General features: G+C 33.6%; 1 protein-coding gene and 1 long non-coding RNA gene across 4 annotated transcripts; both read left to right on the top strand.

Annotated features, from left to right (window-relative positions):
- The first annotated feature begins 987 nt into the window (after positions 1–987).
- Positions 988–5,618, top strand: LOC106765549 (AP-5 complex subunit mu). 3 transcript variants are annotated; one of them, XM_022784073.1, is made up of 9 exons: positions 1,036–1,171; positions 1,257–1,378; positions 1,563–1,874; positions 2,400–2,466; positions 2,594–2,702; positions 2,800–3,692; positions 4,682–4,738; positions 5,067–5,114; positions 5,306–5,618. In XM_022784073.1, the coding sequence occupies exons 1-9, from the start codon at positions 1,082–1,084 to the stop codon at positions 5,375–5,377; spliced, it is 1,770 nt and encodes a 589-aa protein (XP_022639794.1). In that variant the 5' UTR covers positions 1,036–1,081; the 3' UTR covers positions 5,378–5,618. The 3 variants fall into 3 exon arrangements, with proteins under 3 accessions (XP_014505700.1, XP_022639794.1, XP_014505699.1); XM_014650214.2 differs by having other exon boundaries at positions 988–1,171; positions 1,253–1,378; positions 2,400–2,683; XM_014650213.2 differs by having other exon boundaries at positions 2,400–2,683.
- Positions 5,619–6,964: 1,346 nt separating this feature from the next.
- Positions 6,965–7,829, top strand: LOC111242085. The gene is made up of 2 exons (XR_002668870.1): positions 6,965–7,438; positions 7,569–7,829. It is a non-coding gene; the product is annotated as an uncharacterized LOC111242085 (long non-coding RNA).
- The last annotated feature ends 5,948 nt before the right edge of the window (positions 7,830–13,777 follow it).

Here is a 13,777-nt window from a genome sequence, read left to right as displayed (position 1 = left end):
AAGGTAGTAATTTAACACTAATTTTTTTTTACTCACATTTGACACTCACTATCTTTTCCTTTAAATATACAGAAGATAATTTTTGTTAACATCATTTAACCCAAGTTGTCAAATGCCTTTTAGAAGTTAGTGGTTTGTTTCTGGGACATAGAATGGGTTTAGTTGGACAAATATAAAATGGATTGCTGAAGTATCCTAAACTAGTTTATTTTAGGCAATTTGAAATTACTAAGCTAAAAAAATTCAATAAAATAATAATAATTGAAATTGATGGATAAAAAAATTAAAAATTTACAAATTAAATAAAAGATAATTTTGATTAACATTCGTTAAATCAATTAACTTAACTAAAATTTTCTTATTCATATAAAAACATATGACTTTTAAAGAATAAATGTAAGAACTAAAGTATCTAATAAAAATATGATTATTTTCAAAATTTTAAAATCATAATTTCATAATATATTTTTGTCTAAAAAAATAATTTTATTTGTACAAGAGAATGTGGTTAAACATGTTATTTCAAATTTAATAATTAATCAACTACTTTTAATTTAGTAAACCCTAAACTAATTTATGAAGTTAGGATTTTATCAATTAGCGGCTCGGAAACTACCTGGCTTATAAGCTAATTTTGTCAAACCCATATGATAATTTCAGTTAATAATTATTTGAGGATCTTTATATTAATACAAAGGGATTTATGTGACTAAATTATGAATTAAATAGACAAATTATTGTTTATTCTTAAAATTTTAAAGACATTTTTTTTTTATAATTATAGAAAACTATAATGACTTATAATTAAAGTTTTAATAATTGATTCAATATTACATATGAAAAATGTTTTATAAAAATGAATGACTTAATAGTCCATGTGATAATTATAGGTAATGAATAGTTTAAAAGAAATTGCAACTACATCTCAAAATATTATTTAAAGAAATACTCAAATTTATAAAATTCAAGAAGTGTTACCAAGGTTTCTTGATGGAATAATTTGTATCTGATTTATGGGTTCTTAATTTAAGTTGATGGGATAAATTGAATAGAATATAGAGGAGCGGTGCGTGGTGGAGGAATGAACGATCGGAGTGGCAACCATGTCCAGTGGATGCAAAATCAGAGCTATATGGATTCTGAACAACCTCGACGTTGTCGTTTTCTCAAGGTACCTTCTCCTTCTCTCCGCTCCAACTCTTAACACGCTCTATGCAAATACATTCAATTTCTCATTCTTTTCATGCATTAGGAAGTTTCCGGTGGTGGAGAAGCGTTGGCGAGCTGCTTGCAACGCCGGCAATGACTCCGATCAACTCTTCACTTCCTTACCCACTAACTCCGACCTCACTGATGCCTTTCTCGACCGAAAGCATAGGTTGCTTTACTTTCTTCTCTCTCTCCTCGCATTTCACTCTATACACTCCAATTTCTGATTTCGATTTCATTATTAAGAGGCCAAGGGGGTAAACGGCTTACTCAATCAGACAAATCTCGTTGCAATCATCATATTTTTTTTTTCACTCACCATTTTCTCGGGTGACTTTACTGCTTTTGTTTAGGGAGGGATCTGCGCGAGGATTTGGGATACGCAAGAGTAATTCAACTCTGGGATCAGATTCTTGGGTGGATGATCCCATCACTCGTCATGTTGTCGGTCTTTATATTAACAAAGAAGAGGAGGACATTAAGAATCTATTGTGGCCTTTAATCTTGCACACGAGGGGCCTTTACAGTATACTTATTCTACCAATGGTTGAGCCTAGGCATTTAAAGGCATATGCAAGGTTGTGTAAAAGATCTGATTGTGGAACTGCTCTTGGCATGGATGATGGCTTGTCTTCCCTCTTGTTGGATCTTCCATCGGTAACAGGGTATGTTAAGTTAGTTGCAAATGGCACTAACATTCCTGACTAGAAAATCATCTCCTACATGTTGGTTTAGGTTGGTTTGTTGTTATTATTATTGATTTTTTTTTCTATTTCTCAAATATTTATTGAGTCAACGTGAAAGTGATTTTAAAAACATTTACTTGAACATTTTTTAAATGTGCCACGGAATGGTATTTATAATGAGGTTTTGTTCAGTTTGTATTGGCAGATTTCATGGGCCTTTCACACCTTTCCCTTTAAGGTCAGGGTAGAGGGTGAGAATATGGCTTCAGTTTTCGTTAATTTCCGCACTTTCTTGTATTGTTTCGAAATATAAGAAGCCTGCAATAGTTGGTGCTTCTACATTGCAGCTTCTATGTATGTTTTTTGGGATGTATCTTAATTGATTACACTTGTAGTATCATCACCCTAGAGAGTTCGTTTACAGTATGATGATGTTGGGATTTTATTTCATAGTATGTGCTTTTAATTAGAGATCTTGTTCTTCTTTTTCTTTCATTTTCATAGGGCTTTTATGGTAGCGCATGCTATTGGGGACTTAATTACCGGCGACACCATAGAACCAGAAGTGATTGTAAGTGCAGCTCCCTCTGTTGGAGGGCTTTTTGATTCACTCACTGGTAGTATAGGCATTTCTTCCAGGGCAAAACCTGTAACTCCACCTGTTGCTTCTTCATCCCCTTCAAGTACATCTGTACCAGGATCAATTACAGCCGATGCTCCAAAAATTGGGTCTAGGCCATTGGATAAAGATGCACTCAGAACATTTATCAGTAGTTCAATGCCCTTTGGTTGGTACCTTTTATTATGGTATTTCTCATCTCATATTTTTGTAGTGGATTTTCTTGTAAGCTGTCAGTTACCTATTGCTTGTAAATTTATTCTATCAATGCACATTTTTATACAGGCACACCCTTGGACCTTAATTATTCCAATATTTTTACTATAAAGTCCAATGGTTTTTCTGCAACGGATTTGCCTCCTTCGGACCAAAAGCAGCCAGCTTGGAAACCATATTTATACAAAGGAAAGCAGAGAATATTGTTTACCATTCATGAGACTATTCACGCCGCTCTGTATGACAGAGATGAAATTCCAGATTCTATATCAGTTTCTGGTCAAATAAATTGTCGAGCTGATTTGGAAGGGTTGCCAGATGTGTCATTTCCCTTGGGTGGGTTGCAAAGAGCAAGCCTTGAAGTTTTATCATATCATCCTTGTGCTCAAGTTTCAGATCAAGGTTTGGACAAGCAAGGTGTGATGTTTTCTCCACCGTTAGGTAATTTTGTGTTGATGCGTTATCAGGCAACTTGTGCCCTTGGACCCCCCTTAAAGGGATTCTATCAGTTGTCTATGGTTTCTGAGGACAAAGGCGCATTTCTATTCAAGTTACATTTAATGGAAGGATATAAGGCCCCTTTGACGATGGAGTTCTGTACCGTGACTATGCCCTTTCCTAGGAGGAGGATTGTGTCTTTGGATGGGACTCCTTCTGTGGGAACAGTTTCAACTTCAGAGCACTCTGTTGAATGGAAAATTGTGACAAGTGGCCGAGGACTGACTGGAAAAAGTATTGAAGTGACCTTCCCTGGAACTGTCAAGTTCGCACCATGGAAAAACCAAAGGTTGTCTTCCTCCATGTCATCCTTTGGAATCGATGCTGACGAGGATAGTGATAATGAGGCAGATAATGCTAGTAACATGGTTAACGAAGAACATTTGATGGAGAAAATGAATAAGGATCTTCCTCCAGTTGATTTAGAGGAGCCATTTTGCTGGCAGGCATACAATTATGCTAAAGTACGCACCTTCTCATTTTCATTTTGATCTTTGACCAAGGCATCCACATTATCTCTAAGAGTTTAATGAATTTGCATTTTTTGTTGACTGATTTTTCTTACTTTTTTTCTTTTGTTTTCATTAGTTGATGCTTTTGGTTATATTTCCGTGTCATATAATCAGATTCTTAGTGCTGAAATTTAGGAATTGGATAGAGAAGAGGAAAGAAAAAATATAATAAACTAATAGGATTCAGAATATTCCCATTTCTACTACTACTGTGGGCCATAAACAAATACAGTACACCCACACAAACCTAGCCCGATTGGACCTCTAACATAACTAGAACTCTTGTCCAATAATAATGTTAACAATAAAAATTGTAATTTACTTTTTCACATTTTTTCTAATTTCTTAAATATTCTATTAGTTAATTTTTTTACAAGATTTTTCATTATTTGAAATTTTTAATTTTTTTTCTCCTGCGTGATGTGATCTAACTAGGAATACTGGGCTTTTATGAATTTTGTTTCTTCTCTAACATATAGCTGTTGGCATATTGTGTAATTTAGTGCTTTCTTATGTAATAGTCTACTCATTTATCTATTAATTATTTTTTGATCTATCATTTTCTTTCTTGTGTTAGCTGTCTGTGCCAGTCTTGGCACTTCTTGATAATCTTACCATGTTTACCAATTATCAATTAGTTCATGCCCTCGCGGAATGCGTGGTTGGCTTCTCTTTATCTGGTTATACTTTTATGTTCTTTAAATTGAATGCACCCATCCTCGTAACTAATTACTATTATGTTAGTTGGCCATATAATAAATGTGCAGTTGACCCTTGTTCTGTTAAAGCTTTATAGAAAATTGACTTTATGTTGGTTAAACTGTCTTAAAATTGATAGATATGAATTTCATTAGACTAATACTACATATCTTGAAAGTGTGTTTAAGTCTGTAATTCCGTAGACATTATATTTTATCATATTAATATTTTCATTATTACAGGTATCATTCAAGGTTGTTGGGGCATCAGTATCTGGAATTGCCGTCGATCCTAAATCTGTGAGTCTGCAAATCTATTTTTGCTGCCATTTTTAAAGCAATTTAGATCCAACATTGATTCATTTTAAAAAATTTATGCTATTTTAGTTTAGTATATAATTGATTATTAACTTATGTTTCCACGCTCTTTTTTTTTTTTTTGCTGTTCCACAGCCATTTTATGTAGTTTATTTATCGTATTTGTTCTTATTTCTCCATGGAATCTCTATTTTTTCTTCAAAATATATATGAAGAAGAGGACTGATCTAACCATACCGAATTTTTTTACACTTTGGAATCCTCTCCTTCTCCCTTTTGTTATCTGTCTGAAAATTTGATTATTTTGTAGGTGGGCATCTATCCAGCTGTAAAAGCACCTATGGAGTTTTCAACTCAGGTATATATATATATATATATATATATATATTTATTTATTTATTTATATATTTAATTGTGTAGGATCACTGCTGATTCATACTTTAAGCTAACCCACTGAATATGATAAATGATAAATCTCCCTAAACTTTGTGCTCCTTTCGGTGAGTGATATCTCTATTCATGTCTTTTATTATTTCTGGTCATACGCAGGTTACTTCTGGGGACTATATTCTGTGGAATACTCTTGGCAAGTGTCCAAATGTAGCCACAATAAAAAGGTAAGTATGAATGGCCACCGAGAGATATCTAAATGATGTGGAATACTCTGGAATGGTGTTTTTTTCTTTGCCGAGTATCGTGGAGACAGTATGTTATTGAATCTTTCTCCCTAGTGGCCACTTAGAAAGTAATAAATGTTTTTGGAGTTGTAATTAGGATGGGATTAGTTGACAGGAAGTGTTAGTCTCGACAAACATATATACTGTTATCAGCATTTTATGAAAAGTAAATTTTACTAATCTAACTTGGATTGAAAGTTTTCATATAATGGCTAGTTTATATTTTTCATAGAATTAAATTAATTTGTATGTTTGTCCTTCACATTATTTTTATAAACAATTTACTATTTATTATATATAAGAAAAAACCATTATTATAATTATATCACATCTTCATGAACTTTTAAATTATTTAATTTCTTTAATATGTTCCATATTATTTTATTCAATAAGATGATTAAGTTGATAAAAGTTGTCATTTATATAAGTTATTATAGGGTAAAGGCGAAGTTTGCAAACATTTGCATATATTTCATTTGCTGCGAGTTTACCAGAAAAGTTAGCAATTTTGTTTTTATTCCCTGATAACTATAATTTGAGAGACATATTCTTTCTGGATTATAAGACAGGAAAATGAAAGAAAACGAGGGAAACGAGGAAAACAAAAGAGAAATAAAATTGAGTGAAAATATCACTTAATTAAGAAAAAATTAAAATTATTTCATTTTTTGCAAAAAGAGATAAGTATTATTGTTTAACTTTTCTTCCATTCGATAAATAGAGAGACGTCGTTAGGTTTACAGAACTAGTCTTTTTGCTTCACATTATAATTATAATCTTGGTGGAATATGTTTTCTGTATGTACAGTAACATTTGCTGCAATTTTGGATTTTATTTGTACTAAATTATATATTACAGTAGAGACAATTATTAATTAAGATGAATAATGTGGTGTTTAACTGTATTAGAATTTTAGTTTAATAATTATGTACATATTATTAATCAATATTATAACTTTAAAAACTATTATTGTACAAAATGACAAATTTATTGTGCATCAGAATGTGAAGTAACATTATTGTTTTCAGTGAATTAATTTTTAAAGATTTAAAATATAATCTCAATACGTATTAAAAATTGTTATAAAATAAAATCTAAAATTTTTTAATTCTTCTTACTTTTTATGAAATGTTAAAAGAATGCCAAGTATTTTTAATAAAAAATAATTTATTGATGCATTTTATTCTTTTATACAACTTTAGCAAATTTAATTTTTAAAAGGAATTGAAAATGTATTAAATATGGAAACCAATCTTTTAAAAGAAAAATGATCATTTATAAAAAAAAATGTTTGAAATAAACCGATGAAATCAATATATTTCAAGAATTACTCAATTTTTTAAAATTTGTGCCGCCTCACTTTAACTAAAATAATGAAAATAAGGAAAGGGTTTAGTGTATAAATTTTAAAAGTCCAATGTTTGTATGTGTGGGCTTTATAAGTTAATCTAGAAATATATTAATAATTGAAGTTAATTAATTAAATAAATTTTAACTGATGTAGTTATATATATAAGTTGAAGGTAATGGAAAAAATTAGAATTGAAGATTAGGGCTGACGTAATGAAGCGGCTGTGAAGGCTATTTATTTTGATGGTATGTGGATGTAGAAACAAGAGAACACTACAGAAAGTTAGATGAGATGGGATCTGAAGAGAGTGTTTCGGGTTTTGCATCTGTTGGAGGAGAAGGAGACGATGTGGCTATGCGACTTGTCCTCCTCACCTGATATCAAATTGAAGACCGCCTTGCCTACCTTCTCACTGCATCCCTTTCGAATGAAAATAGGGTTTTCCTATTTTCATTTTTAAAATAGGCATTGCATTGCATTGCATTTTCGATGCATCTTCCAATTTCAATGCCTATTTTAAAATGAAAACAACAATACACTGTTTTCGTTTGAAACTGTTGTGAAGGAAGATAAAGTTGACGAGTTCTTCCATTTGATTTCAGCTGAAGAGGACCTTTATATCACCAACACCTTCTGCTCTCTTGCTTTGTCTGGGTAAACACCGTTCTATTTACTCTTAATCTTAGCTCTGCTTAATTATTCTGTGGTTAAGTTTTTCTGCACATGTTTTACACATAATTACAGTGCTAATTGTTTATTTTTTTCTGATGGACTTTTGGTGAAGGGAACCTGGGAAAACGGATTTCTAGATTTTTTTCCCCCCCTCTTTTAATCCACCCTCCTCTATGTACCCAACTTCAGATTATACTTTTATTTAAAATATGTTTGTACTCAACTACTATCTTCTAATAATGTAAATCAATGGTAAGTCGTACTCCAAGGACCTGCTGTGTTATCACATTTGTGGATTTGTGGATTTGGTTAGAAAGTAAGAAGAAGGAAAGAAAATAAAAGTGAAAGAAATATATAGTAAGGAGAGGTTAAATTCTAGATATCTTTTATTACTGGAAAGAAAGTGAAAGAAATATAGTAAGGAGAAGTTAAATTCTAGAAGCAAAAGTTCGGTTTTCTTTTTTTCTATCTTTCTACTTTATCACTAAGTTCAATTTTAAACTTGTTTACCCTTGTTTTTGTAACTAAATGGGCCATTTATCTTCACAAATTCGCCAAAATAGAGCCCTTGGACCCTATTGGAGACTGGGCTGTTGAAGCTAAATTTTTATTTTATTTAGTTATTTGCGTTTCCTTGATGTATACTAAACTGTAGAATTCACTCGGACATCATCTGTATGGACTATTGTTTTTTACTTTGTTCCCATTTCTTCTCTTTAGATGTAGATACTTGGATTTACAAGTGTATTTTTCCTTTACTCTCTTCATATGACTCCCAAATGTTGCACAACAACTAAATATTTACTCCAATGGGTGAGATTTAGAGGTTTGTTCTTTTTCAAAAAGGAATCATTCTTGAGAAGCAAAGGGCTAGTTCTTTTTTCTTTCTTGTTTTTATAATTAGTTTGTTTATTCTTGAGAAACTTTATTTTGTTCTTAAACAATAGCTTGATCTATTTCATAATCGTGCTGCAAAAAATGTGCTTTTAGTGTTTGTACATTCGGTGTGGAGTCTTAGTCCTTGTGCAACAAGTCAATGCATTTGATATTTGTACTTCAAGAAAAAGAATTTAGCCTCTACTTACATCGAAACGTATATTATTTTTCTTTTAAACTATTGGAATCAAACACATCTCAATTTAATAATTTGATAGTATAGTGATGACATTACCTAAGGTCTTACGAACTTTAGTTTCCTTGTTTCTAAAATAGACAAATAATGTAAAGTTGTATAGGTTTTCCTTTCATATTCTTTTTTATAAGTTGTCAGGTTGATTGTGCCGAGCTCCCCTTGTGTTGGACCGATCTCCCCCTACTACCAGTCGAGCTCCCCACGTGTTCGATTTGATATCCCCCGGTGTTCACTCGAGCTCCCCCTGCTATTAGCCAACCTCCCTTGCTACCAGTTGAGCTCCACACGTGTTGGTCGCCCCGTGTTCGATCGAGCTCCTCCTATTATCAGTCGATCTCCCCTTGCTACCAGTCGAGCACCCCTCGTGTTCGGTCGAGCTCCCCTTACTATCAACCAAACTCCCCTTGCTATCAGTTGACCTCCCCTTATTACCAGTCGAGCACCCCTCGCGTCCGATTGAGCTCTCCTTGTTACCAGCCGAGCTCCTCGTATGTTCGGTTGAGCTCTCCTTGCCACCAGTCAAGCTCTCCTCGTTTTCGACTGAGCTTCCCTTGCTACCAATCGAGCTCTCCCCGCATTCGATCGATCTCCCCCTGCTATGAGCCAAGCTCCCCTTACGTCAGGCCGGGCTCTCTTTGCTATGAGCCTAGCACCCCATACGTCAGGCCGAGCTCTCTTTGCTACGACCTAAGCTCCCCTTGTTTCAGGCCGAGCTCCCTTTGCTACGAGCCAAGCTCCTCTCGCGTCAGGTCGAGCTCCCCCTACTACTAGTCAAGCACCCCCCGTGTTCGGTTGAGCTCCCCTTACTATCAACCAAACTCCCTTTGCTATCAGCCGACCTCCCCTTGTTACCAGTCGAGCACCCCTCGCGTCCAATTGAGCTCTCCCTGCTACCAGGCGAGCTCCTCGTATGTCCGGCCGAGCTCTCCTTGCTACCTGTCAAGCTCCCCCGTGTTCGACTAAGCTTCCCTTGCTACCAATCGAGCTCTCCCCGCATTCGGCCGATCTTCCCTGTTATGAGCCAAGCTCCCCCTGTGTCAGGCCGAGCTCTCTTTGCTATGAGCCAAGCTCCTCTTGCGTCAAGCCGAGCTCTCTTTGCTACGAGCCAAGCTCCCCTTGTGTCAGACTGAGCTCCCTTTGCTACGAGCCAAGCTCCTCTCTCATCAGGTCGAGCTGCCCTTAGTACCAGTCGAGCTCTCCCCATGTTCGACCGAACTCCCCCTGCTACTAGTCGAGCTCCCCTCGTGTCCGGTTGAGCTCCCTTTGCTACCAGTCGAGCTCTCCTTGCTATCAGTCGACCTCCCCTTGTTACCAGTCGAGCACCCCCCGTGTCCGGCCTAGCTCCCCTTGCTGTGAGTTGAACTCTCCTTGCTATCAGCCGACCTCTCCTTGTTACCAATCGAGCACCCCTCGCGTTCGGCTGAGCTCGCCTTGTTACCAGCCGAACTCTCCTTGCTATCAGCCGACCTCCCTCTGCTACAAGCCAAGCTCCCCTTGTGTTCAGTTGAGCTCTCTTTGCTACGAGCCAAGTTCCCCCTGTGTCAGGTCGAGCTCCCTTTGCTACGAGTCAAGCTCCCCTTGTGTCAGGTCGAGTTCCCCCCGCTACCAGTCGAGCTCCTCCCATGTTCGGTCACAACCAAGCTCCCCCTGTTATTAGTCGTAGCTGGGCTCCCTTTGCTTCCTGTTAGGCTTTGCTTGGGTGAAGTGCCACTTGTCTACTGATCTAAATTCTGGTGTCAAAATAGGGCATGTGCTAGAATGTAGTTATTCAAGACTTGGATGTCTCTAGAATCTTTCATCTCTTTAGAGTTCTCTAGTATCCTTTGGCCCCTTCCCTAGAATTGGCTAACCGTTATAGAAATCATCCTCACCTACCACCTCCATTCACCACAACGTCAGTTGAACCAAGCCGGCCTGTATGCACTCATGGAGTGCAGAGTGCAGGACGTCATCAGTAGGGTCTTAAGGACATTTGAACTATCGAAGTCAATGCTTCTATTAGCATAGGGTCTAAAACCATAGTTAACCGGAAGTTTAAAAACTAAAACTGTATTTTTCTCAAGTTAGAAAGAAATCAGATCCAGTTAATGTTGGACTTGCTTTGTACCATTTTGTTCCCCAATGGAATGACAAACAAGAACAGAGGACAGACATCCTGTAAACCCGAGATTTTGGCTTCTTTTCCACGCCCTTTCTCACTTGAACTTGCTTACATCAACCTTCGTTCTGCTCAAGACTGCTCTTCTTCGCAAGCTGCAAGTGTGACAATTTGGTTGTGTGACTGATGGTTTGTTGGCAGGGTTCATGAATTTATGAATATATATGAGCGTTTGGACTGTAAATGCAATGTTACTGTAGTATGGTAGAAATCATCTGTTACAAAATTCTCGTTTAGTTTGTCAAGCTAACTTATGATGAAAGTTTAGTTTGTCTAGCTTACTAATGATGAAAAATGACGTTTATTTTAATGGTTCGTTCGGCATTAACAAGTCTGAAATATCAGACATCTGTGGAATTTCAAAGTTGCTCGGATTTTTTTTAATTGACTAATATCTGCAATCTTTTGGAACAGGGGAAAAATAAAGCTTTAAAAAAAAATTAGCATGACTTCAATTATAACTCTTTTTGTTAATGGTGAAAGATATATGTTGAGAAAATGTCACATGTCTATGCCGACCATGTTCAAAGAAACTTGAGAATTGTGGAAAGTTGAGAGTTTCTTCACAATAATTCTGATATAATTTTCTGAATGAACATAACAGAATGGACTACAGTATGATATATATGAAAGCAAACAGTTACTAACAAATTGTTTCTTAATTTTCTTAACTACAATATTGGGAAAATCATGGTAATATTACTTTCTCTTTTATACTTTATTGAGCTTGAAACGTAATATGAGTGAATGTTTGCGTCCATCTATTTTGGTATTTCTAAGTTTGGAACAAAGTTCTTACTTTTTCTCAATTTTGAGTGTAATTTTTTCATAGTTCCCATGAATGATTGCATTTAAGTCGAATAAGAATATAATCAGAAAGTAAGAAAACAAGAGTTGATAATTCGCAATAACCAGATTTCACATATTAAAATAAAACCATATTTCACAATTTAAAAGAAAAGAAATTTACATTTAAATAAATTTCAAAATCTAATAATTAAAAAAATATACATGGATTTCAAAATCTGAAAAATAAAAAAATATTTATATATAATGGCTTAAACTCTTCCTTGGTTCTAATATTTGTGTGAAAATCTCAGTTCGGTCTTCAAGTTTTGAACTGTCTCATTTGGGTCATAATTTTTGTAAAAATGTACACATTTTATCCCAACCGTTAACTGATCTCAAACGGCTTTAAGTTTAGTTGACGTGGTATGCTGACGTGTTGACTTAATCCCTTCTTGGTCCTCGTATTTGTGTGAAAATCTCAGTTCGGTCCTCAAGTTTTGAACTGTCTCAATTGAGTCATAATTTTTGTAAAAATGCACACATTTTACCCCAATCGTTAACTAATCTCAATCGGCGTTAAGTTTAACCGACGTGGTAGCCAGAGGACATGCTGACATGTATTATGTAATTATATGAATTATTTTTTAAAATAAGCATATTTAGTTTATTTAAATGAGGGATTTTATTCATCTCTCTAAGAAGCAGGGATTTTACACAAATTATCTCGTCGGCTCAAAAAATAAAGTCACCGGAAAACTTGCGTAACTAGTACATACCACGTAAGCTAAACTTAACGTCGTTTGAGATCAGTTAACGATTGAGGTAAAATGTGTGCATTTTTACAAAAATTATGACCTAATTGAGACAGTTCAAAACATGAGGACCGAATTAAGATTTCCACACAAATATTAGGACCAATGGAATGTTTAAACCATATATAATCGAATTTCAAATTTTTTTAAAAAAATACACACAGATTTTGGAATCTGATAAAAATAATCGACTTTATTACTGTTACATTACTTACAAAATTTCTTTCTAAGGCTACGAATTTCACTTTTCATTTTCTCTAAATGAATTTATTTTAGTCTCTCTATATATAAGCATTTTAATTCTTTTTAGTTTTCATATGTAGACTTTTAATATTTTGGATTAATGATTTTCTATATACTTTATTTATTTTTCTCAAATTAATCTTTTTATTAATAAAATATACTAAATCAAGTCTTTTAGTTTTAGTTTTAAAAACATAATAAATTGATCTTTTAAGATTTAATAGTATCTCGTTCTAATGAAATATTACCACATTTCAAAATTAATTAAAAATTAATTAGCTTGTTTGAGTAATATTTTAATGCCAAATTAAGCAAAATGTAATAAATAATAAAACTAAAAAAAGTAATTAAGTCTTACGTATTTTAATATGTGACGTTTTTAAATTCATTGAGACATTAAAAATAATATTTATTAGAATTAAAAGGGATCATTTTTCTTTTTGGCTTATATAATTAAAAATAATTTACTTTAGTTTATATATATGATTTTTTATTTATTTAGAACCTATATATAATTTTAGTTTCCTTTAATTTATACACATCAATTTCAATCTCTTTTAGTTCTTATAGGCCAAAGTTATAAAGACTAAAAAAAAAAAAGGTACCCCATAGCATATATTAGAATGAAAAAGATTTTACCTAATATAAATAAAAGGTAAAATTTGTTCAAATATAGGAAAAAGTTAAATAATCTAAGGTTAAATAAGTTTTTTTAACTTCTAAATTAATCTTATTGAGTTTAATACTTCTTTTGGTGCTTAATAAATAAATTAGTTTAGTTATGAGAGTAATTTATTACTGTTAAATTGATGGTATTGATATATAATTATTCTGGTAAGATATTTGCAGGTATATAAATAACTTAATGAAAATTAATTTGTCAACACCCTTAATATATAATAGTGACAAAATAACTTGTGATACTTAGAGTAACATATTTAGTAAATATTGATGTAAAAAAAGTACTAAAAAAAATTGAGAGATACCATAATTTTATTTAGTCCTTAACAAATCCGGATTTCATTGAAAAAACACTGAAACAATTTCGTTGAGAAAACATTGAAAAAAGATTTCATTTTTTACACTATATTTCAAAATTTGATGTAATTTTTTTTTCTCAAATTTCGAAATTTGACAGTGTATTTTTTTTTTAATTTTAAAATTTGATTATTTGTGAATTTTTTGTT

The sequence above is a fragment of the Vigna radiata genome, chromosome 7, assembly GCF_000741045.1.
Source record: "Vigna radiata var. radiata cultivar VC1973A chromosome 7, Vradiata_ver6, whole genome shotgun sequence".
Lineage (NCBI taxonomy): Eukaryota > Viridiplantae > Streptophyta > Magnoliopsida > Fabales > Fabaceae > Vigna > Vigna radiata.
The sequence above is the reverse complement of the archived record's forward strand: the minus strand, read 5'-3'. Positions and strand labels throughout refer to the sequence as shown.